Here is a 26,795-nt window from a genome sequence, read left to right on the forward strand (position 1 = left end):
CTAAAAGCTAAGGTTTTCCATATCTTTGCTTTGAAATTTTAAAAGTAATTTCCACCATCCTAAGCAGAGATTTCAGTTTCATATGAAACTGATTAGAAATTTTGGATACTCACTAGAACGGTACTTTTTCTATATTGTGACAGTTTTCATTATGTCATCACTAATGTTGCAGGTTTCCTCTTTTCAGCACAGTGCTGCATACATGGATTGTTTATTGGCAATATTTTCCCTATGGGCTGATTGATGAAAAAAATCATTAACTCTTAATTTAGGGGCCATTAGTAATTAGAGAAAGTTACATAGTGGTCCTAGTAGAAATTCAAGTCCTCCTAACCTATTTTAAGGTTAAATAATATGTTTTTCAACATTCCTATTATATAGGCTTAGGTTACAAGGAGACTTGTGCTCTCATACCAAACTATATTTAACTTATCTTTTAGGATGGGGAAAGGGTTCTATTCTTATATTAGTAAAATTTATATTTTCTTTTTCTTAAGTTCCACTGATAAGGAATTTTATCAAAATAATTGTGCATAAGAGGCATAATTTTAGTGATTTTCAGACTTTTTAGCTTTTTTTTATATGAAAGCTTATGGAAATCATATCAATTCAAAGCTATTTCAGTTGAACCGGGGAGGGCAAAGAAGATTAGCGCACAGTTCTCATTTTCTATAGATAAGCTCTCAGAGCTCAGCTTGAAACCACTGCACAACACGCTATGTAATGGATGGGTCTTTCAGGATCATTTTGATTTTTTTGAAAATGTGATGAAATCATGTGAACTCTTCCCAGAATAATGGACATCAACACAATGCATAAAATGTGTGCAGTTTTAGGGGCTCTGGACATGTTGAAACATCATAAACTCTTGGTTAAAGACCTCTGTCCTATAAGAACACTGATATATTAAACTAAGAAATTTGCTTTTAATTTACTGGTTAGTGTTCAGATTAGCACATCTTGTATAAACATTGATGATTTTTGATGGAAAAGGTCTATACCATGTGATAAAGTAACCCTATGAATGCCTGGTACAGCACTGAGACATTTTAAACACCCTTGTAAGGGCACTGACATGGTTGGCTCTACAGATTTGACAAATATTTTCGAAGGACTTCTAATCAGACAATTTTAAGAAAATGCACTTGAGGTGACAGTCTGCATTTCATGGAACATTTTATTAGTTCTTTAAAAATAAAATAGTTCAAGAATTTTTAGCTCAGTACTCAAAATTTTAAGACATCCCTCTTGCTCTTGGGCTTTTTCAGTCACATTTAAATTTCCATTTAGTAGTTTTATTATGCTGTAGTACAGTACAAAACCAACTTTGTTAAATGTATGTAATAGGAAAACTAAGGTGCTATCTCGTTCCCCTCTTTCCCCACAAAGTCTGTTTGCCCTTATTTCTCAAATATAACAGATACTACAAATTTTATATTTTCAAATTACCTTTTTGTGTTTTTCTGAAGCCATGTACAAGCCTTTGGTATCTGTAGTTTTAATAGTTTGGAGATACTGATTAGCTATCTTACTCCCAAACTATATCCAGTTCTTTCCATATAGAATCTGGTGCTTCCTGACCAAAAAATGAGAACATCAAAATTCTATATGCTTTCAATTGAAATGGAATGAAAACATTGGTTATACATGTTTTCTTTTAAAAAAATTTCCTACTTGTTAAAATCTGTTTTTGTTATACTTACACTTTTATGCATATCAATAGTATTTATAAAGTGTTCTATAATTATGAAATTGTAGATACTGTTATGTATTGTTCAGTGACATTCTAAGGCAGGCCCTATTGCTGTATCTTTTCTACCTTATTTGTAATAGAAACTAGAATGTATGACTAAGAAGTCACTTTGAGATTGACTTTTTAAAAAAGTGATTACCTTCTGCTGTTGCAAAGTGCGAAACTGTGAGTGGAAATGTTTTATTCTGACTTAATAATATGTTAGAAATTAGAAAATACAATGGGAGGATTTTTAGATATTGCTGCTGCTGTTACCTAAGGTACTTTTAGATAATTTCTTTAATAAACAAAAATAAAATCCATTTGGTATTTAAAATGAAACTATTTGTTTTAATCTAAAAAAGTAATGTGGGTCAACCTATTAGTATATTTGTAAAGCGCCTTAATATATCCCTTCGTGGAAGGCACTGTACCACAGTTTACTTTTATATTGTATTGTGTATATAAGTATTTTGTATTAAAATTGAATCAGTACAACACTACAATTTTATAAAATAAAGCTTTGTTAGGAAAAGAAATTACAGCTTTGCAATATAAATTGTTTTGCATACTTTTGAGTGTAGTAGATATGAATAATCAGTCTGTGTTTTTAATTAATCTATTTGTACTTCCCCAATCATTTTATCTAGTGTAACATTTGCTGGGATAATAAAAAACAAAACAAAATTAAAATCTTTAAATTATGTGTGGAAAGCTAATTTTTAAGTATGTTATTTTTATTCAAAAGTTTTTTAATTTTATTCTCAGAAAGTTTATCATTAGAAATTTGATGCTTTTGAATTAAAGAAATATATAAAATTAATAATACCTAGTTAGGTTAAAGAAAACTGAACGAAGTTAGTATGAGCCAGTAAAATGGCTTCATAAAGACAATATTCCATGTTAAAGGTTTCCTTTAGATTACAGATTTAAACCTTTTTAATTTTTAATCTCTGCATTTAGTATCATTTGAGTCCAGTTTTTAAAACGTGGAGTTGTTGACTAATGTTTTTTATTTTTTATTTTTACTGATTTGAGAGAGAGACATCAATCAGTTGCCTCCTCTACATTCCCCCACGGGTCTGAATCCTAAAACTAGGCATGTGTTCTAACTGGGAATCGAGCCTAGTCTCAACCGCAGAAAGTTAGAAAAAAACAAACACTGTACCCATTTGTTACCGCTGCTGAACCTTACCCTAATAGAGTGTATAATATGTATTAGTGTTTAATTCGCAAGTCAATTTAAGGAGGTCATTTTGTACTTTGACTATCTCCCATGCAATCAGTCATGAAATTCAGCTATTTTTATCTTGTACATTTTTCTCTTAATTCATCATCTTCATTCCCATTGTTTGTTACTAATTTGATTGATAACCCCATTTGTACCTCGTGAAATGCTTTTTATCCACCATACCAAAACTATTATTTTCTACCTACTTGGTAATTTTATAAGACTTTAAAAACAAAATACGTCATTTTGTTGACTACAAAATATACCCGTTCCTACAACAGTGTCTGGCACATAATAATTGCTCAATAAATATTGCAGACTGAATCGCCTTTAAGTCTGTTAAGTTACTGGGATGCTTTAAAATTAGACTTTTAGTTTCCGTGCACTCCTAAAGGAAAACCTATCGTTAACAGGAGACAAATTTGAGGAAGCACAGTTCTGTTCAGTGCGTATCTGTAAATCGTCAAACATAATTTAAAGATCGTTGAACAAAAAAAAATCACGAGAATAAAATCTCACCGAGCAGCGTGTCTGAATATCTGTTTACCCAACTCCCTATTTTATCCATGGTGTGTCGTGACAAGCACCCCGGCCAAATTCTGAGTATTTGGTTCTAAAACAGAATTTGTCACAAACGAATTGTCTGACCTTTGACACTCACCCGAAAAAAAAAGACACTTTGACTTCTTACTTTCTGAGGAATACGATGAAAATCAAGTAGGAGGGGGAAAAAGGAGCAAATACTTCGGCAAAAGCACGCGACGTGGTAGTTGCTTAAACCACGACCATCCCAACTGACATCCCAGCCCCGCCGGGAGGAGGCGACGAGGACTGCGCAGGCGCACCCCCGCGCCCCGCCCCCGCAGGCCCCGCCCACTCCGCGCCGGGCGCGCGCACGCCGCCGGGCGTCCTCGCTCCCGGGGGCGTCGCCCCGCGTGCGCTGAAGTCGCCGAGGCCACCCCCGGCACCGGAAGTGACCCCTGGCGAGTTTGCCTTCAAATTCCCGGTGAGCTGGAGCTTCGCAGGGGCCCGGCGACGGTTGGACCCGGCGCTGCTGGGACGGTGAGCACCGATCGGGGTGGTTGGGGCTGGGCCGAGCCCTCCTTCCGCGCCCGGTGCCCCGCTCCGCCCTGTCCCTCCACCTGTCGGCGGGCGGCTTCCGAGGAGCCTCGGCCTCCGCAGGTGAGTGTGCGCCCTCCTGGTGCCGTGGGGACCCCCGGGCCCCGTGGCGGAGTCGGCGAGGGGGCCGCCGGGGCCTGGGTGCGAGGCCGCTGCGCATCCTGCTGGGAGCCAGCCCCGGCCCGCGCGGAGCTCGGGGGGTCCTTGCTGTTGTCGGGGACACCTGTGGCTTCGGGGACGGCGCCCTCACCTGGCAGCTCTGCCCGGCGGGGACTCCGGGGGCGCTCCGAGGACCCCATCTCAAACCCGGGCCGTCAGAGAAGTTTCTGGCCGGGAGAACGTGTTTTCATCCACTTGTTGACGGATCTTCTCCCCAATCCGTCCACCCTCCTGTCCCCGAAATCCTCGCCCTAGAAAAACTTCCGATGGGTTGGTGTGACATCGTTGCGATGGTTATTTCTTACTTAGTTTATAAGGAGATCATAGCCCTTTTTGTGTGTAGAGTTGGTGTCTTTTAAAAATGTTACCCCTCGACACATTTGGTTCCTATGGTATCGTACATGACGTCCGAGTTAGAGATAAACGTGGACCTGGAAGTGCCTTACAGCGGATGCTCTCAAGTCCTTACTTGATCTATAATAATGTTCTCTTTGAACTGCGAAGTGCCCATTTTACGTCAGTTACTAAAATTGTATTACATCTTCTCTCTTGAAAGACGTATGTCTTCTTCCTCTTTGAAATCAGACCTTCCATCGCTGCTGAAAACATTCCCAAGCCTTTTGGAATGTGCCACGGGTCTCGGCCACATAGTAACAATGCTGGAACACTGAGGTGTCCGGAAGGATTCTGGCCGGGCTCATGCATGCCCACGGGTGTCCATGCAGCCCTGCCTTCTTTGTGATCAGAGCGTTCTCACCCAGAAACAGCGGCAGCGTTCTTTTTCCTGGGTTAATACTAGTAACGTGCGGCCCGGTTTATGGCTTTAAACAAAAGGCAGTGCCGGTCAGCTTTCCAACAATCCTAGGCCACGAAAAGCTACACCAGGTTCCTTTATGGCATTGGTTATTCAACAAGCGCTTACCTTCTATAGAGTCAGTACTAGACATACTGTGTAGTCTGCATCTCATTTTGAACCTGGTATCACAATTCTGACAAGTACCCAGGATTAGAGGATCTTGTAGAATTTACTGTATTAACTGTTGGATTTCTGTGTACAACAATGTTTGCGTCTTTCTTTTCTTTTTCCTTTTTTTTCTTAGCTACCTAACTGGTTAAAAGATAGTGTATCATTTTCATTCTCAACTCAGAGCTCAGGCGGGAGGCAACCCCCAGATGTGTCTCTCTTATATAGATGTTCCTCCTTCCTTTCCTCTCTCCCTCCTTTCTACTCTCTTTGAAAAAAATCTATGGAAAAAACCCTCAGGTGAGGATTAATAGACAAACAAACAGATATAGTGTATCAGATCAAAATGGTCAGTGTTGATAATATGCTAAATAGATTATGCTCATAGTGTTTATTGATATGGCTTTTAAATTACATTTAAATTATGTTCACTGATTTATTTTTGCATTGTTCAAGGTAAATGTAAAAGAAGTTTACTAAATACATATCTAATATGGGTATTTTTTTTCTGAGCAGGTTGTTTTTCAGTGCTTTTTTTAAAAAAAAATTTTTATTGATTTTTTTACATAGAGCAAGGGAGAGGGATAGAGAGTTAGAAACATCAATGAGAGAGAAATATTGATCAGCTGCCTCCTGCACACCTTCTACTGGGGATGTGCCTGCAACCAAGGTACATGCCCTTGACCGGAATCAAATCTGGCACCTTTCAGTCCGCAGGCCAACGCTCTATCTACTGAGCCAAACCGGTTAGAGCTTCAATGCTTTTTTTATACAAATAACTTTCTTGTGCTTCTTGGGTATTTATCATATGATGATTATAAGAGTAAGAAAAATGGATGTCATGCTATAATTAGTCATGGGTCATTCATTTATTGTTTATTCATAATCATCAGTGACTGAGTGTCAATTAGCATTATGGTTGCTTTAATATTCTAGACATGAACATACTGAAAATTGCTTAACATTGTATTGTCACATTTAAAGTTACCATACATTTGGTTCACTGAAATGCCTTAGGAAAATACATGATTGAACTTTATCTGTATTTTAGGACATCAGTTTTGCAGATATTTTTAAAATTGATTCTGCTTTTTTAAATCTGTGCTAAGCAAAGAAAAATACACCTGGAATAAATAAAATGATAGCCCTTTCACTAAACTATAAGGATTTCAGGGTCTCATTTTGTCTTATTTTTGTCTTCAGTTAAATTCCTTGAAACTCAGTAGGTGCTCTGTAAATATTTCTTGAATGACCTATGGACATTATGGCAAAAACTACAGTATAAGTGGAGCCCTAAGATTCTTTTAAAGATTAAGTGAATAAGTTATCCTTTTTATTGATCTTTTGCATTTTTTTTAGTCTCTGTGTCATTTATTTCTGCTCTGATCTTTAGTATTAAGGTATCCTTTTTAGATATGAAATAGGGAAGGCTCTGAGTTTGTTGTTTTGGAAGAGAAGAGAAATCTTAGAATTCAAATATTTGGATCTATTGCCCCTTTTTCAGTGTCTTTGATCACTTCTTTTCCCTAATCCTAGAGGAAAAAAGACACTTTAAGTCTCTTTATGGAGACACTATACCTCATCAGAATTAAGTTTGCTAGAAATTTTGCAGTGAGTGTTTAATTTTTAAAAATTTGACTCTGTATTACTTGAATTAAAATTTCATGGTGCATCGTACTTAGTTTAAAAAAATGAGTATAACTAAATCATAAATACTCAAGTCATGTAAGAAAAAGGGTAGTTCTGCCCAAACCAGTTTGGCTCAGTGGATAGAGCGTTGGCCTGTGGACTGAAGGGTCCCGGGTTTGATTGCGGTCAAGGGCATGTACCTTGGTTGCAGGCACATCTCCAGTGGGGGTTGTGCAGGAGGCAGCTGATCGATGTTTCTCTCTCATCGATGTTTCTAACTTTCTATCTCTCTCCCTTCCTCTCTGTAAAAAATCAATAAGATATATATTTTTAAAAAAAGAAAAGGGAAGAAGGGAAGTTCTGATAGAATTACATGAAGGAAAAGTTTGTAGTGAGATAAACCAGGCATCACCACTTAAGGTTATTTTTCTCTTTAATGACCTCTGTAAATCAAGAGTCTCAATTTTTGGACAATCTCATTTAAAAAAAAAAAACAAAAAAACATTTTATTGATTTTTTTTTTTACCGAGAGGAAGAGAGAAGGATAGAGTTAGAAACATCCATGAGAGAGAATCATCGATCAACTGCCTCCTGCACACCCCCACTGGGGCTCCAGCTTGCAATCTAGGCATGTGCCCTTGACTGAAATTGAACCTGGGACCTTTCAGTCCTCAGGCTGACTCTCTATCTGCTGAGCCAAACCAGCTAGGGCTGGACAGTCTCATTTTTATAAGTGTTTTATTAATTGAGCCAGTGTGTAGTGTTTACAGTTAATGGTGGTTAAATTTTGGTCTATGGGCTTTTCTTAAAATATATTAATTCATTTATTACCGGATATTGTGGTCGTTAGACACAGTTTCTGTCCTCCTGAGTGTCATTTTAGTAGTGGTAAGGATATATTCTTTAAAGTTGGAGAATATCAAATTACAGTGCTGACATTTATTTGAGAAGAATAATGTATTTGGTTTAGAGACTACTAAAAGAACAGGGAGAATTATTTTTGTCTAACATTTAGTCAACTAAGGATATTTTGATACTGTTTTCAGTAAACACGTTGTTTCCTTGATAACCAAGAATTTTTCAGGTCATTTGTTAATGTGGCCTTGGATTGACTTTTCATTTTTGTTTGTGGGAAAGAGTCGGTTGGCTCCTAAGGAATTTTATCTGACTAGAAGGAAATATTCACAACACAGAACCTTCAAAGAAGGCCTGGAGTGCATTTGTATGTTTAGGCCATTGACTCATGGCCCCCCCCCAAAAAAAAAAAAATAAAAAAAAAATGAGGACTGCTCATATATAAGTAACAACTTAATTTAGATTTTTGTTATTTTAAATGGGAAAAGGAAAGAAAGATCAGGAGAAAGTCTATTAAGGGAAAGAGGGAGGGAGCAGAGAAAAGGCATGAGGAGCCTGATATACAAGCTCATCCAGATCTGTGCAGCTGGCCCCAGCCGGCCTCTCTCTGTTGCCTAGACCAGGTGTCACTGTGGGGCATGCATGTAGTTTCAGGGCAGAGGCAGGCACAGCTCTGACGGCTGATTGGAGGGTCAAGGAATGCTATTGCTGAGGGTAAAGAGCTGGACAAAGGTAGGAAATTTTAATAGTTAAGACAAAAACTTGGCACTCTTCGTTCATTTAAAGATTAATTATCTGCTGTGTGCCACACAGAGTAACAGAAAGCCGTGATCACTGGTCATGGAGCTTTTATTAAGATAGAATATTACCTAAGTGACTCCACAGAGTTGTTATTTAGATCATGGGATTTTTTTCTTTTTCTTTTGGATCTCAGTTGCCCAACCTTGAATTACTTATAGACCTCATTTCATAGCTGTGCAGCAAATTACTCTAAACCTAGTGATTTAAAACAAGCATTTATTACCCATGGTTTCCTTGGTCAGGCTCCGGGCCTGGCTTAGCTGGGTACTGCTGACGGTCTTTCATGAGCTGTAATCAAGGTATCTGGGCTGTAGTCATCTCAAAGCTCAATGGGGAGGAGCCGTTCCAGGCTGTGGGCTTGTAGTACTTGGCAGGATTCAGTTCCTCGGGGCTCCTGGAGGGAGGCCCTCAGTGCCTCACTGGCTGGTGGCCTGGGGCCCTCCTCAGCTCTTTGCCATGCAGAGCCTCTGCTCGGGGCAGCTCTCAGCAAGGTGCTGGTTTCCCTTAGAGAGGTCCAGCAAGAGACAGCAAGAGAGCACCGTGGAACTCAGTCTGACCTCAGAAATGACCTTCTGTTATTTTTGCATGTTCTATTTTTTATAAGCTCACGTTCAAGGGGAGGTGGTTACACATAGGTATGGCTACTGGGAGGCAGGGTCCTTGTGAACCTTTTCAGAGGCCTCTGTGATGATCAATGGATGGAAGGCTCTTCTTTTGTATTTGTTGTTTCTTTCCTACTCTTATCTTCTTTCTCCACTCATATTTCTCTATCTTATCCTTCACAGACACTTATATACTTACATATTCTCAGATGTTTATGTAGCCTTTAAAAAATGTTTTATATAGCACATATAAGTAAATAATGGCGTTTTTAAAAATCCTCACCCCGTGGATTTTTTATTTTAGAGAGAGAGGATGGGGGAGAGAGAAAGAGAAACATTGAAGTGAAAAAAGAAATATCACTGGGCTGCCTCCCATACACACTCTGATTAAACCCTCAACCCAGGTATGTACCCTGACTGGGAATTGAACCCGCAACCCTTTGGTTTTCAGGACAGTTCTTCAACCAACTGAGCCACCTGGCCAGGGAAGATGTATCTTATTTTTAATTTGTAAAATGTATTAGAATTTACATCTTGTTCTGTGTATAAGATTTTTTTCTGCCCAACCTTGTATTTTGATGAACTATCCATGATGCTATTTGTAAAATTTACTTCCATCTGCTATGTGGTATTCCATTGTATATATCCACCACTTTTTTTTTTTTTTTTAATCCATTTCCCTAGGTAGATTGCCTCCAACTCCTTGATTTCCCAAACAATTAATGTCATTAACATCCCTAAACAAGTCCCTTACTGGATCTGTGTGAGACTTTCTCTGTGGAATTTACAGAGGAGTGGGATTGCAGGGCCATCGGATGTATGCATACATAATTCCCCTTAGTACTGCCAGATTGCTCTCCAAAATGGCTGTACCAGTTTATACCCACAAATTATATGTGCAGATTCCTCCCCTCCCCCAAATCCTTGGAAATACTGAATATTATTGGATTTATTGTTATTTTTTAAAATCTGGTAAATGTAAAAGGTGTGTCTTTCTGTTCTTATTTGCATTCATCTGTTACTATTAGGTCTAGTAATAATTAATGTCGTTTGCTAATACTTTTTTTAAATCGAATTTATTTAAACAATACAACAAAATTTAATCAACAATATAGTTGCCGTTGTTTTCTATCAATACTACTTGTGCCCAACGCTCAGGAAGCATTTTAATCCCTCTGTTGTAAAATTCTTGTGATTTTGATGCAAAAAATTCGGTCAATGCATTTTTGAGGCATTCTTCATTATTAAATTTTTTTCCAAGAAGAAAGTTTTGCAAAGAACGAAACAAATGGTAATCGGAAGGGACAATATCAGGAGAATATGCAGGTTGAGGGAGAACTTCCCATTCCAACTGGCGCAGTTTTTCAGCAGTGATTCTTGCAGTATGCGGTCGTGCGTTATCGTGGTGAAGAATTACGCCCTTCCGATTAATCAGCGCGGGTTCTTTTTCTCTTAAAGCTTGGGCTAACCTTTCCAATTGGGCACTATACACTGCACTTGTAATGGTTTGGGTAGATGGTAAAAGTTCATAATGAAGAATTCCTTTAAAATTCCACCAAACACACAACATCACTTTTTTCGCATGCAAGTCAGGTTTTGGCGTGGGCTGCGGAGCCTCATTTTTGTCCAACCATTGAGGCCGCCTTTTCAAATTAACATACAGCACCCATTTTTCATCTCCGGTAACAATTTGCTCTAAAAACGGCAAACGGTTTTGACGAGAGAGGAGCGAACTGCAAATTGTGACTCTTTGATTACGGTTGTTGTCCATCAACTCATGAGGAACCCATTTTCCAAACTTTTGGACTTTGCCAAGTGCACGCAATTGATTGGAAATTGTTTTTTGTGAATAATTTAAAGTTGTCGCAAGCTCTTGTTGGGTAATTTGAGGATTTTGCACCAAAAGAGCTTGAAGAGCTTCTTGATCAAAGTTGGACACACGGCCTCGACCACTCTTGTCATCTAACGAAAAATTTCCCTCGCGAAATTTCTCAAACCAACGCTGGCATTTTCTGGCGCTAACTGCATCTTGACCAAGAGCACTACAGATGTTTTTTGCAGCCTCACTTGCTTTTCTTCCTAATTGGAACTCGTAAAGCATGCAGTGCCGAATATGCTCTTCATCCGCCATCTTCTTAGCCCTAGTTTTGCAACAAAAACCAAACCAAACACAAACTTTTTCAAGCAAAACTTGTTGATTGCACTTCACACGTTCTGTAGATACCACGTGTTTGAAGGTTATGTCAATACAAGTCAACGCCAAGCAAGATTTTAAACAAATGTTTAAAAACGACATTAATTATTACTAGACCCGATAGTATCTGTACTTCTTAGCTCGCTTGAGTTTTCCCTTCTGTGAATTGTCCATAATGCTCTCTACCCATTCTTGTGTGAAGTCCCTTTGTCTATTAGTGTGAGGAATTGTAAGGATGGATTTTCTGATCTTAAGTTATTCTTGCATTCCTGGGATAAGTCTTCCTGATCATGGAGAAGGGGAAGAGGAGGAAGAGAGACGGAGGGAGTGAAAAAGACACTGTTAGCTAACATTTTATTTAGGACTAGAGGCCAGATGCACAAAATTCATGTACAGATAGGGTCCCTAGGCTTGGCCAGTGATCAGGGCCAGTTGGGGCCTTCCGGCTGCCAGCCAGGGCCTTCTTTCTGGCTGCTGGCTGCTGGCTGCTGGCTGCCAGCCAGGGCCTTCCTTCATTCTGTGCCACCCCTGGTGGTCAGCGTATGTCATAGTGAGCAATTGAACTCCCGCAGGTAGTTTGCATATTAGCCTTTTATATATATTAGAGGCCCATTGCACAAAGAGATTTGTGCAATGGGCCTTCCTTTCCTTGGCTTCCAGCATCGGTTTTCCTCCAGCACCCAGGCCGTGGCTCTGGCCGGAGCCTGCCAGCTGTGTTTTCACTGCTTCGCTGCAGACTTCAGCCAGAGTCTGCCATCTTCGTCTTTGCTGCAGACAAAGAAATTCCTTAGTTCCCAAAGCCAAACCCTACCTGTGTGTCAGGGCCCAGGTTGTGTCAAATCCCCAGTGTGGGGTGTGCAGAAGGCAGCCAATCAATGATTCTAGAAAGTATACTTTTAAAAAATTCTTTTAGTACTTATTTTTAAGAGACATATAATATGAAATGTTTCTTTTTCTTTTTCTTTTTTTTTCTTTTTTTTTTTTTAGCTTACATGTGAGCATGAGTCTTCTTATGATTAGTGAGAATGTAAAATTGGCTCGTGAATATGCATTGCTGGGAAACTATGACTCTGCGATGGTCTATTATCAGGGAGTTCTTGACCAAATGAACAAGTATCTATACTCAGTCAAAGACACGTACCTCCAGCAGAAATGGCAACAGGTGAGAATCACGACTTATGTATCTTTTAAATGGTTTTCAGTATTCAGGAGATTTCAGTTATCAGTGCTTTTTGCAGCTACTCATTGCGAGGGTATCATTTGTTACATGGATTTGTATATAATGTTGAAATTTGATTTATTATATTAGTAATAGTCTATATTCACCATCATCAGTATTATAAGCTCTATTTAATTATTTCAATTGCTGGAATCTAATTTTTTTAAGTAATGGTTTTCAATTTTTTTTTCTAGATCATGTTTTTATCTGGTAAAATTAGAGTTGATTTTATTAAGCCATTTTCAAAACTTCAGATGACACCTGAATCTCACGGATACCATATTTTCTATAGAACAGGATAAAACAGACCATACTTGAATTCCATTTGAGGAACATTAGTCACCGAAGACCAATAGAAATTCACAGGTGGAAACTGTAGAACTTATAGGTACAGTTGAAGGTGGCATTTATAATAAGGTTCAACTATGTCACAGAGGAAAAGAAATGTTACAGAAATTAATAATATTTTTAAGCTGGTCTTCTAGGTAGAATAGTATCCGTTGGATTCTACTGAACTGCTTTTTAAAAAATAGTATCCCATATTTGTCCTTAATTTCTTTAAAAGATAAAATATCCTACTTTTTAAAATGTAACCTCTTTTCCTAAATCTGCCTCTGCACATCTCTGATGTTACTGGAAGGGGAAAGTATTTCATAAGGAGTTTTACTTGTCGCCAGGTACTTTTTCTTTAAAAGTCTAAGCTTTTTTGTAAAGATACTTAAGTCATTTAGTTTTAAGACAAAACATTAACAACTTAATTTCTGTGTTTCATATATATATATGTTTTAAATTGAGTCAAGATCACTTTTAAGCAAACATCTTGGTTGTATGTGAATCGAGCCATTTGTCTTCTGACGCTAAATTGCAATCCACTAGTGAATTATGAAATTAGTGGATTCTAATCAGCATTTAAAAATTGTCAAATAGCATAAAAAAAACCATCAAAGTATAGCTTAAAAAATATTATTTTACCAAACTTTAAAGTTACATCTAACTTTTTAATTTGTTATGCAATTTGAATAAAAACCATAAGTCAGTAACATGGCTTAATTAGCAAGAATATTTAATTCATTTTATCAGAATTAATTCTGCAATTAAAAATAATAAATTAATGAACCATTATTAAAATCTTAACAGAATATCTTGGTGTGATTTATTGAATATTTGATGTCAAAATGGAGGTTTCTTTTTAAAAAATTGATAGTTAGAAAGAGGAAGGGAGAGAGAGAAACATCAATCAACCGCCTCTGCATGTGTCCTGACCACATATCAAACCTGCAACCTGGGTATGTGCCCTGGCCGGCAATCAAACCCACCACTTTCTGGTGTACTGAATGATGCTCCAACCAACTGAGCCACACCGACCAGGGCAAAAGTGGAGGTTTCTAACATCTCTAATAAAAGGCATAGTTTAATCTTGACAGTGATTTATTACTTATAAAAATATAAATATCTGTATTCTCCTATCAGGTGTGGCAGGAAATAAATGTGGAAGCTAAGCATGTTAAGGATATCATGAAAACACTAGAGAGCTTTAAATTAGACAGCTCTCCTTTGAAAGCTGCACAACATGAGCTTCCTGCTTCTGAGGGAGAAGTCTGGTCCTTGCCTGTACCTGTTGAACGAAGGTAAGTAGAGACCTTTTAAGAAAGACATGCCTTTGGCGGAAAAGAAAGTTTATTCACTCTTGTATGCAGTAATTGCCTTGACCTCTTTAGTTTATGGACTCTCATACACTATTTGTGTTCATCTCTATTTGGACCAACTCCAGGGGTTGATTATGATTTTAATGATCCTGTGTTTGATTAGACCCTCACCAGGTCCTAGAAAACGCCAATCTTCTCAAAACAGTGACCCTAAAGCACACAGTAACCGTCCAAGTACAACTGTCAGAGTTCACCGTCCATCTGCACACAACCTTCAAAATGACAGAGGGAAAGCTGTGCGTTGCCGGGAAAAGAAAGAACAGAATAAAGGAAGAGAGGAAAAGGTAAATGTTACTGATTTTCAAAAATGAAAAAGTTACTTTTTAACTTTAAAAATGAAGACTACAAATTTTAATGTTTTTTAGTCATTAAAACTACCAGACGATGGCAGCTCTTTTCTTGGGCCTGATAATTCACTAAGGAGCTCACAGAACTAGGGAAAGCAGTTTGCTTACTAGATGGCTGGCTTATTAAAAGGATACTTACTGCTCAGGAGCAGCTGATGGAAGAGAAGCATAGGGCCGGGAATGAGGGAAGGGACAGACTTCCAGGCACTCTCCAGATTAACTAACTCCTTTAACTGAGACAGTGGATTTGGATTTTGTGTCTATAATTTTGTCAGCTTTTAAAATAATTGTTTTTAAACCCAGGGAGTTATATCCTGGTTAATTGGCCATCTTCAACTTTATTTTGAGCATCCAAAAGGAGTCTACATTTAAAAAATCTCTCGCTGCTTTCTTTTACCTCCTGGTAGCTGTTAGCATGTTAATTTAGAGCAAGTTATTGCATAGGTGTATACTTACAGAGAATTGTACTAGTTCAGCTAAATCAATAAAATCCTATTAAAAAATGTCAAAATTTGAAATGCCATAACTTCTCTTTCCTGACCTGTTATAGAATTGTTTCTCCTTTCTGCTTAGCTTGAATTTGTTTTGCTTTGGCTACAAACATTCTCTCAACACTATGTTCTGTGGGAGAAAAGAAAGTGAGAATTAGAAAGTGTCTTCCATATGTATCTTTCTGGGCTTACTGTGCACTTTTCAGTAGTCAGGGACAGTGTCTTCTTTCTACCCCCACAGCTGCTAGCACAGAACAGATTCTTGGCAGATAATATCTGAGTGAATAACAACTTTCTAAATACTTAGAAGAAAAGATAACCTCCTCTTTTAAATGTTAAACAATGCCTTTCTTATACCTTTTATGTTAGTATTGGATACTGAATAGTCTGTAAATTGTGCAACAGATTTATTTAATCATCTATTGTAAGACTATGAATATCATAAATATGGATTAAGTCTAGACGTTAATGTTGATTGTAGAGAGCACCATCGACAAATCATCATGTTATGGGCAATGAAATGTTATGGAGATGGGATAATAATCTTAATACAAGATCGAGTAAATGATTATGTACACTAACGCAGAGCTTCATAAATTTTTGGTTCATAAAATTCATAAGTGTCTCAATTTTTTCCACAGCACTCCTAGGACAAAAAGAATACCTACTATTTATGAGGAAGTTAGGTTCAAAGAACTTTATGTCCTATCAACACCTATTGGACACTAGATTTCTAGACCCTGCAGGCAGAGTAGACATTCTTATTCCTCTTCCACATCGATTTTTCCCATTATATCTCTTATCACAGCTATAGTAAAAAACCTAGCTTTCTAAAGTATGGCATTTCTGAAAGGAATTAGTATTCTTCATGTAGAAAACTGAACTACTTTGAGTTGACAGTTCATCCAGTGTTCAACAGTTGTTGCCATCCTTCCTTCAAAAATTTAAAATAGCAAATGGGGGCATCTGTAACACTGTCAACAATTTAAACATTTTTGTTTTAAATATCTTTCAAGTGCCCTATGAGTTTGCTATCGTGCCCTGGAATACTTAATATACATTTTGGATCTTTGGCCCTAATGACTGACATCACAGGATGGGAGCGGATCTCACCTAAGGACTGAGATGTCTCTTTTGGAGGGGGGGTAGCAATAGTGAAAAGGGATGTTTAACAGTCACCAGTGACTGATACTGTACTTTCCATCCAGAAGACAAAACAAGCTGGGCACTTAACATGTTAAAGAACATTAACAAGGACTGGTTAAAGATTGAGCCATAGTCTTAGTTGAATAATCCGTCTGTCTTTAACCTTATCTCTTCTGAAGCTTTGAGACAAATATCACACATATCTGAGTTTCACTAGTGACCACAGTTAATCTCAGTATTAATTTTAAAAAATATATATTTTATTGATTTTTCACAGAAAGGAAGAGAGAGGGATAGAGAGTTAGAAACATCGATGAGAGAGAATCATCGATCAGCTGCCTCTTGCACACCCCCTACTGGGGATGTGCCCGCAACCCCCGGGACCTTTCAGTCCGCAGGCCGACGCTCTATCTATTGAGCCAAACCGGTCCCGGCAAATCTCAGTATTAATTTTTTTTATTCTCATCAGTTCATGTGCATAATCTTTTTGTTTTTAACACCATTGTCATACTTTTTTGTATAAAAATTAAATATTGAGGATGAAACTCTGATGCAGAAGGATGACTGCTAGTCTTTGATTCTGCCCTTATTGTACTATTATATTAGCTTTTTAAAAAATAGCACTTGACTCCAATTTTTTTTCTCACTCACAGAAACAAAATACAATTTTTGAGTCAATCAAAAGCTCTTTTTTTTTTGTCCTGATGTAGAACAAATCACCTGCTGCAGTGACAGAACCAGAGACCAATAAATTTGATAGTACTGGATATGATAAGGACTTAGTAGAAGCTTTGGAAAGAGATATAATTTCTCAGAATCCCAATGTTCGATGGTAAGTTATAATAATGGGGGGTGCTGTTGATGCTTTTTGGGATAGAAAATGGAGATGTGGGCATGCATTGAAGATCAGTCCTTGGGAATAGAACCAGAGTCTATGCAATGAGAGTGTTACATATAATGCAAAATTAATTCAGGTTGTACCAAGTTTTTATCTGAGACTTTTTAATAAAATAATAATGTTTTATTAAATGAAAATCTTAATTTTAGAATGGGAATAAGATCACAGAACTTTCATTCAAACTATGTGTGGCCTGGCTGGTATTGCTCAATGGTTGAGCCTCAACCCATGAACCAGGACAAACTGCAGCTTGCGGCTCTTTGGTCCCTTGAGTGTGGCTCTTCCACAAATACCACGGCCTGGGCAAGTATATTTTGAAGAAGTGGCATTAGAAGAAGTTTAAGTTGAAAAAATTTGGCTCTCAACATTTCAATCGTTGTACTGTTGATATTTGGCTCTGTTGACTAATGAGTTTGTCGACCACTGAACCAGGATGTCACTGTTCAATTCCTAGTTGAGGCACATGCCTGGGTTGTGGGGGTGTTGCAGGAGGCAGCCAATTAATGATTCTCATCATTGATGTTTCTATCTCTCTCCCTTCCTCTCTAAAATCAATAAAAATATATTACAAAAAATACTATGTGTATAGTAATGGTGGTAATTTTGTGATTGCAACTTCATAGCAATTTCTATGATACTCTTTATCCTTGGTGACTACCTCTTCATAGAATTGGGGGCAAAGTAGCAGTATTGCAACCTGTCTCTACTTTATGCCCTTTTTATTTTTTATGATTTTTTAAAAATGGGCTCATTGTTTTTAAATCATGAAGTTGATGGAATGAGCATCAATCAGAGCAGGAATTTAAAATGAGATGGCCTAATAATACTTGAGTGGGCCTATTGATCTGTGTTCTCATTTGCCATGCTGAGAATCATCACTGACAAAAACTGAAAGTACAGATTGTGCTCTTTATATGGTTGGCATCGCCTCATTCAGTGTCTTAGTTCACTAGAGCCAGAGGAGAGCATTCTGTCAGCAATGTCAGATCCCGTGCTTCCAAGGGTTCTTAAGAACAACTCCATAGAATTAAATATATACTCTAAAGGTGGTTTATAAAATATCTTCTGTTTCAGGGATGATATTGCTGATTTGGTAGAAGCTAAAAAGTTGCTTAAGGAAGCCGTGGTATTACCAATGTGGATGCCAGAATTCTTTAAGGGCATCAGGAGACCGTGGAAAGTAAGTTTATTATGGCATGGTCAAAGTGAATGGCCAGTACATTGCTATGTATATCTGTTTTAGGTGAAGTGAGGAGAGAAAGTAGTAGAGTAAGTAAAGAAAATTTAAATTAAAAACAGTATGTTGTGTTATTCAGAATTTTGTTTAGACCAAAAACTGTTTCTAGGTTCTCAGAATAATAAGTACAATATGATCTTGAAAAGTTAAACACATGGCAGATTTAGAATGAGGTAGTATTTGCAAACATAAACAAGTTGCCTAATGTAAAAACACTATTTTATGTGTCATGTTGCAAACTTGTATCCTATTCTTAAGAAATTAAGACATATTTGCATCTATTAAAGATACTTTTCTTAAGAATGAGGCATATCTATATTTAACCCTTTGCACTCCGCTGTCCCCTCTCAGGGGACATCGGAATTCTAGCATATCACTCGGATGTCCCCTCTCAGGGGGGACATTGCAGTTTATTAGTGATTACGGGGAATTGAGTTAATTCAACGCACGTGTCCGCTGCAAAGTAGCGTCGAGTAGCTGGTAGCCAATGTCCAGAATGGTTCGGAGTGCAAAGGGTTAATAAGCACTTTTTAAGGTCATGGGTCGATCTGAAAAGAGACTGTCAAAAACTCTTAGATTTGGAAAATATGCTAATAGCTAAGCACTAATTTTAAGTCTTTATTATTTACTTATTTACTTACTTATTTTTATTGATTTCAGAGAGGAAGGGAGAGGGAGAGAAAGATAGAAACATCAATGATGAGAGAGAATCATTGATTGGCTGCTTCCCGCAAACCCCACACTGGGGATCCAGCCTGCAACCTGGCATGTGCCCTGACTGGAAATCCCTGGTGACCTCCGGGTTCATAGGTTGATGCTCAACCACTGAGCCAGGCCGGCCGGGCAATTTTAAGTTTTTAAATGTGAAATGATAGCAAGATAAAAATTATAAACATTCTTTGAGTATAAATATGTAAAAAACAACTAATTTATTTGAGCAAAAAGACTAGCAGAAAATATATCCAGATACTATAACAATACCTGTGGTAGAATATAATATTGTAATATCAGTATTATAATATTGATTATATTTTCTTCTTAATTCTGAGTTACATATTTTAAATAATGCTTTCTTATACTTTTGTAATAGATAAAGTAAATTTGTGATAAAGTATACTTCTGTTTACTTTTCTATTTGTCTTTTGTCTGAATATTATATGTAAGTTGGTTGAAAAGTGATGCTTAGTAATGGAATTCTTGTGAATTAAAACACTGACAGATAAATCCTCCATTTACGCTGTTCCATTCCCAACAGGGAGTGTTGATGGTTGGCCCACCTGGCACGGGAAAGACCCTCCTTGCTAAAGCAGTAGCTACAGAATGCAAGACAACATTCTTCAATGTCTCTTCATCAACGCTGACTTCTAAATACAGAGGAGAGTCTGAGAAGCTTGTTCGCCTTCTGTTCGAAATGGTGAATGTTTGAGACAGCTCTGGTTCTTTACCTCTAAAAGGGGAGAAAGTGAGTTGTCACTCTCTCCAGTGTGTAGAATAGCTAGGAAGAATGACGTTGTGCCCAGAGTATGATCCTGTGCCCCTGAAGCTAGAATCTTACTGCTGTGAATGACTTGAGTTGCTCGTCATTCCCTTTCCTCCAGAGGAAAAGCCACCTCCGTTAGCTTATGGGCATGCTCACATTATGGGATTTCATTTACTAATCTGCTATAGGAATTTGAAATGGTGTTTTCAAAATCAATAGGCGTAGTTATAACATGGTAAATACAGTATGTTAATGCAAAAAGGTGAAAATCATAAGTAGTTGTGGAACTTAGATCACTTCCAATCTAAGTTCTTTGCTCCATACTTTGAGTTTCTTTTATGTTCTTCTGCTCCCACTAATCTAGTATCAGTAGGAGAAATGTAATTTAACAGCTTCTGAGTTGAATTCAGTAGACTTTGCTAAGCTTTACTGATTATTTCAGTCTTGTCCCATTTAAGAAGCGGTGCTGCTCTAAGTATGAGGACACATTCTTATTTGCAGATAGTGACAAAGACTTGCATTTTTACTCTTGGTGGACAGAACTGGGACCATGCTAATATTACACCAAATCTTCCTTCCTAGGCTTAGAATTAAACAAAACAGCAAATGTTCTCATAATTTCAGGTTATGTCTTATAAAGGCTTCTTCTGTTTTCAATTTCTGTTTTATTATTCCTTCAATTTTGAAAATCTATTAGGCAGGATGCAAATTCTAAGAAGTTCTCAATGGCTTACTAATAGCACATTCCACAGTAGGAATCTAATGAACCTCTGAGATCATTTTGGAAAATTAGTTTTCCCTTAGCTTTTGGGGCAGGGTGGTGGGGGAAATTATATTGCCAGTATTCCAGAATAACCAGGCCTTTAAAAATGTTATAGGGAGTGAATGACTAAATGTGGGAGTTGTTAGAGTCAGATGGCATGGGTTCAGATCCCACCACTGTCACTTTCCTAGCTGGCTAACTGTGGGCAAATTCCTTTCCTGATCCTCAGTTACTTCATTTACTAGTATAAGAGGCCAATAATAGAGGACCTACCCCTGTAATGTTTAGTGGGTAAAACAAGCTAATACACACAAATTACTTAATACAGAGCCTGACATATAAGGGCTCATAGATATTAGCTGTTGCTTTTTATGAATTATTTTATATATTTTCTAATGTAGGGTTTATATTCAAGAAAACTGACTGTTTTTTTGTTTTGTTTTGTTTTGTTTTTTTATAGAGGGAAGCCTTTGACAAAGTGCTAAATTGCATTTTTTCTTTTTTAAAATATATTTTTATTGATTTCAGAGAGCAATGGAGAGGGAGAGAGAAATAGAAACAACAATGTTGAGAGAGAATAACTGATTAGCTGCCTCCTGCATGTCCCCCACTGGGAACTGAGCTAGCAATCCTGGCATGTACCCTTGACTGGAATAAAACCTGGGACCCTTCAGTCCACAGGCCGATGCCCAGGAATCAGACTGCGGCCTCTTGGTCCACAGGTCGATGCTCAACCACTGAGCCACGCTGGCCAGGCTGGGCTTTTTTTTTTTTTAACCTTTAACTTGCTGTTTGTTTACTCCAGCTCTGTTTTGAAAAATCTGTTATCAATTAGTTCTTTCTTGTGCTGTGATTCTATAAGTTTGAATATTTCATTTTTTATTTTTTTATTTTTTAAAATATGTATTTTATGAATTTTTACAGAGAGGAAGAGAGAGGGATAGAAAGTTAGAAACATTGATGAGAATCATCGATCAGCTGCCTCTTGCACACCCGCTACTGGGGATGTGTTCGCAACCAAGGTAAATGCCCTTGACTGGAATCGAACCTGGGACCTTTCAGTCTGCAGGCCGAAGCTCTATCCACTGAGCCAAACTGGTTTCAGCTGGATATTTCATTTTAAAAATGATTAACAAAGGAAACTTTAGTTACTGTAATAAATTGCTTCTTTAGACTCCTTAAGAGTGATACTATTGAGTCTTACATAGCTATTTACTAGATTAATACTTGACTAGATCTGTTATTTAATGGATTAGTCTTTCCTGTTCTGTGGTTTGAGGAAGAATGCATTCAAGGTACAAAAATAAACTTGGGAGGTGTTCTTCAGCCATAAGACAGAATGAAGTACTGCACATGCTACAGTAAAGATGAACATTGAAAACATTGTGCTACGTGAAAGAAGCCAGACCCAAAGACCACATACTGTATGGTCCCATTTATTAGAAATGTCCAGAATAGGCAAATCGATAGAGACAGAAAACAAATTAGTGATTGCAAGTTGGGGGAAGGGAAAAAGGGCTGTTTTTGTGGGTCAATGAAAATATTCTGATATTTGAAAACATTAAGTGTTTACAGAAGAAATACACTGCTACCTGCTTTCTCCTGCTCCTCCGAAAAATGGAGCTACAGCACTGTGGAACCTCTACTTCCCCTCTGAGAGTCTGTTAAACTCTCTCTTTTATATTCAGCTGTGAGAATGAATGGTGTCTTCTATGCTGAAATTTACCACTTGAGACAAATCTGTGTGTTTAGCCTTGAATATGGGTACTTCAGACTGCAGAAGGTAGAATCAAGTATAGATTAACAGTGAAAGATATTCAGGGCTTCAAATGCTTTTTTTTTTTCTCCATCTCATTCCAAAACGGGGGATGGAGACTTTGGGAAAATCTTCCTCTACTTCCCATGAGTTTGCCATAACTTGCCCTACCCCAGACTGCCTGGCTGTCTGTCCTGGCACTGACCAGAGATTTTGAGCTCTATGGCTACGGAAAGATTTGTGTCTCTGCAGGCCCCATTGTCTCTGCCTCAGTCAGGAGTTCTGTACCGGGCAGGAAGCTACCAGAAGCTCCTGGGCACAATTACCTGTCTCAGCTAGACTCAGGTTTAATTACGTTAATATTAATTAAATTTAATGGTTGATACTGTCCAGAAAAAAAAACCTACTCTGTGGAAAATATTTAAATTCTATCAGCAATCAATAAGGTCTGCTGTAGATATGTTGTGCGTAAACCATTAAAATTAGGTGTTACAGTTGAAAAAAAAAAAAAAAAAAAAAAAAAAAAAAAAAAAAAAAAAGAAAATATTCTGATATTTGATAGTGGTGATTATTACACAACATTGTGAATATACTAAATCGTACAATTTAAAGTGGTTTAAACGGTAAATTTTATATCAGTTTTTTCTCAAACAAAAAAACTTGGGCCATATAAATTTAACCTTCTAGTTCACTATGTAAGAGGATTTTAAAAAGTTCTTGTCAAATAAAAAAATGGCAATTAGAATTCCTTAAAGGGAATCTATGTAATTTTACTTAAGATAATGATTCTCTTTAACCAACTTTTTTCTAGAACTTTAGAACCCTTAACCGTTATCTGTAAATGTTTTCCCATCGGTTGTTAATATTTTTGTAGTACACAGGACAATCCTGTATTTATATCACTCACAGGTAAATATGTAACGTTCTAGTATTGAATGGCAAAAAGGTGTGCTGTATAATATTCTAGTAAGTCTGTACTGGAAACTAGTTTAGCTGTCCAGTTTTATCCTCTCCCCCAATAGTAGGACAAGAGGGGAAGATACACAGTGTGACAGGCTCCTCGGCCCTTTTGTGGTTGCTAAACTATAAATTACTTTTAAATGGAATAAAAACCTGGTGTTGCATGGTTTCTTTCTTTAGGCTCGATTTTATTCTCCGGCCACCATATTTATTGATGAGATTGATTCCATCTGTAGTCGCAGAGGGACTTCTGAGGAGCACGAAGCAAGCAGGAGGGTGAAAGCCGAGCTGCTGGTTCAAATGGATGGTAGGCATGTGTATATGCGTGAGTTCACCAAGCTCTGCTCGTGGTGCTAGCCCACGCAACTCCCCACGAGGGGGCTGCAGTGTGACAGCAGTAAGTTGGTACACTGACAATGGAGTCATGCCAGATATGATGGCTCTTCACAGGCACCTGCGGCATATATACTGTTCTCTTATTTTTAGCCATGCATTTGAAATAAATGCAGATAAATTTGCCTGAGAGGTATATGTATGCTTTTGAAATAATAAAAAAAAAGTATGTAGTTGAGCTGGTCTTTTGAGTATTTTGAGTCATATTGTTTGCATAGTATAAGAACTTTTCTTGGACCAAAGTTTACATATGTACCAGTTTGTTTTAGAAGTTTTAAAGAGGCTTGACTATTATACTACCTTGTAAAGTTGTGCTAAATATGTGATGATTTTTAAGTAATTGAGGTTTATTTTATATATCTGAGTTATCTTTTTACTCTCTCCTCCCCTTCTTTTAGGTGTTGGAGGAGCTTCTGAAAATGACGACCCTTCCAAAATGGTTATGGTTCTAGCAGCTACTAATTTTCCCTGGGATATTGATGAGGCTTTAAGACGACGCCTTGAAAAAAGAATCTATATTCCATTACCATCAGGTATCTTCATGAGAACCTTGTCAGAAAGCTCATGTTAACTCTTCGTTTTTCTTAGAAATTTTAAAACTTGGTATTAACTTTCTTCAAGAGACAAATGTGAGACGTTTTTCCTTCTATTAACTGGCTTGGCTATATGAGCCTGAAAGCCTTGGTATTAGGAAATGTAAAATTCAGTGAGTAATAGCTCTTACATTTTTAAGCAAATGAGCTCTAAGAATTGGTAAAAAAAAAACTTCTCATACAAAGTGGACTTGGAGAAAAATAACACACTGTTTATGTGGAAGGCTTACATTTTTTAATTTGTTTCTATCACTAGCAAAAGGCAGAGAGGAGCTATTACGAATAAGTCTCCGTGAGCTGGAATTGGCTGATGATGTTGACCTTGCACGTATAGCAGAAAACATGGAAGGTTATTCAGGTGCAGACATTACCAACGTGTGCAGGTATGAATTATTTTGAAAGCATAGGTTTTTGTGGGTCTAAAATTATGATGTGTTTATGCCAAATTAAGATAAAGACAAACTTTATAGTCTACAGTAAAAGACACAAGTTCTGGTATTTAGTTAGTGTTAGCAGATGCTGGTACAATACTGGTATATCTTACAGGTCAAGTATACAGTTCATTTGAAAACTACAAGTTCAAGAAGCTAATGTTAGAACAGTGAGTGTAAAATAGAAAATCCGTAATTGTCTTGGATTAAAATGATTTTGATGCAGCTGTTTAGTATACTGTCATGAAGGAAAAGGAATTGTGAAATAAATTGACTTGGCATACCCAAGTAGAGTACAATCTGTTTCATTGGAAATGTCCTAAAAGTGACAGGAATAGGAGTAAAAAAGAAAAAAGACTGCCTCTAATCCAGCTTATTCATAAATTTTATTCTAGTCCAGGTATTAACTCAGATGATTTAGCAAGGTGCTTGATTTAGTTTCGTCCTCTCAGAGTGAGCCTGTCAGGTTAGGGCTCTTGTGAAGATTACCGATAATGTGTGTAAAAGCCATATGTTGCCATCCCTTTGCATAAGTGGTGGCTGCTATTAAGAATAAAACTTGGTGATAGAAAAGAGGTGCTTTAATCTAAAGGTTCTCTACAAAATATGAGGGGGAAAGAAGCAACTGCCTAATTGGATCAGGTAGCTTTTCCTGGACATGTAGGAAATATATTTTCCTAGTCAATAGGTTTTCATTTAGTCAAAATATTACTTAAAAATTTTAAAACCTAGGGATGCATCCTTGATGGCAATGAGAAGGCGCATTGAAGGTTTGACCCCAGAAGAAATCCGCAATCTCTCAAGAGAAGAAATGCACATGCCCACAACCATGGAGGATTTTGAAATGGCTTTAAAAAAGGTTTCTAAGTCAGTATCTGCTGCAGACATTGAAAGATATGAGAAATGGATATTAGAATTTGGATCATGCTAATTCTCACATGTAAACTGTGAGAAACCTGCCTTAAGTATTTGAATAATTAAATGTAGTATTTCATTGCACGGAGTGCTATATTTTTTTAAACTTTCATAATGGTAAGATTTTTTTTAAACCATATGATTCTGAATAAAGGCAATTTTTTAAAGCTGTAAGCAGTTTATTTTACTTTAACAACGCCTGATTTCTTTCACTTACTACAAATGTTGTAAAACAGATGCCGTTAGTTTGGAAAACTGTCTTTATATGCACTTCTAAGTATAGCATCTTCCACGTCCATGGTTACTCTTCCTTCTAGATAATAAGACTGGCTCTAGCTCCTTGGGTGCCAGTGGAAAACTGAAAATTCCAGAACATTTTTACACAAGTAGCCAATTGAAACATGAACCAAGCCCAGTGTGCCTTCCTGCCTGTGTTATGGTACCTTCCCTCCATTTCCTGGGAGATCTTTAAAGATGCTTCATTTCACTTTGCATTTAAAATGAAAAAACATATATCTATATACAACCTTGCCTGACTTTATTCTGCCTGCATAAGAAGCTGCACTATAAGCAAGTAGATACTTCTAAGCCTATGCTGCTCACTGTATTCTAACGAAACTCATTAATTCATTGACTTAGGATATGAAGCATAATTAAAAGTTGGTGATGTAAGTAAAAGTGAAATACAAGTTAATGGTATAAAATTTTACATAAGATTCCTATTTATAATTACTTGTAAAAGACCCAAAAAACTTATTGTATCATCCCACAGAAAAGAATCCTGAGTGCTTTGCTGTGGTCCTTCTCACTGGTAAGGAGAAAAGGCAGGGTAGGGATCTACTGACTGCAAATCCTGTACACACCAACTGGCCATGTAGCCTTCTACATTGCTCTCACCAGAGTCTATCTACCAGCTTATGCTGAATGGATGAAATAAGACCATTATCATTTGGAGTCAGAATTGGTGATTTCTAGCAACTTAGAGGGGAAGGACAGAAAAAAAATAGTGACCAACTGGGTGACTTTAGGATCTAAATTGTATGCTATTATTTATAATATGGAGGTAGTACATTTCACAGGGCTGTTATTCCTTATTAAAAACAGGCAAAATCAAGCATCACTCCTTCACTATCTACCTGCCATGCTTCTCCCATACATCCATATCTATTTGGCG

General features: G+C 37.5%; 1 protein-coding gene across 9 annotated transcripts; it reads left to right on the forward strand.

Annotated features, from left to right (window-relative positions):
* The first annotated feature begins 3,840 nt into the window (after positions 1 to 3,840).
* Positions 3,841 to 25,795, forward strand: KATNA1 (katanin catalytic subunit A1). Of its 9 annotated transcripts, none has more exons than XM_036415388.2 (11): positions 3,841 to 3,969; positions 12,274 to 12,448; positions 13,976 to 14,133; positions 14,315 to 14,495; positions 16,906 to 17,027; positions 18,168 to 18,273; positions 19,586 to 19,744; positions 23,470 to 23,596; positions 24,081 to 24,215; positions 24,532 to 24,658; positions 25,439 to 25,795. In XM_036415388.2, exons 2-11 carry the CDS (start codon positions 12,287 to 12,289, stop codon positions 25,635 to 25,637), a joined length of 1,476 nt encoding a protein of 491 aa, XP_036271281.1. In that variant the 5' UTR covers positions 3,841 to 3,969; positions 12,274 to 12,286; the 3' UTR covers positions 25,638 to 25,795. The 9 variants fall into 9 exon arrangements, with proteins under 9 accessions (XP_036271281.1, XP_036271284.1, XP_036271282.1 ...); XM_036415391.2 differs by having other exon boundaries at positions 3,868 to 4,025; XM_036415387.2 differs by having other exon boundaries at positions 3,888 to 4,145.
* Positions 25,796 to 26,795: the final 1,000 nt, after the last annotated feature.

The sequence above is a fragment of the Pipistrellus kuhlii genome, unplaced genomic scaffold, assembly GCF_014108245.1.
Source record: "Pipistrellus kuhlii isolate mPipKuh1 unplaced genomic scaffold, mPipKuh1.p scaffold_m20_p_5, whole genome shotgun sequence".
In the NCBI taxonomy this organism is placed as follows: domain Eukaryota; kingdom Metazoa; phylum Chordata; class Mammalia; order Chiroptera; family Vespertilionidae; genus Pipistrellus; species Pipistrellus kuhlii.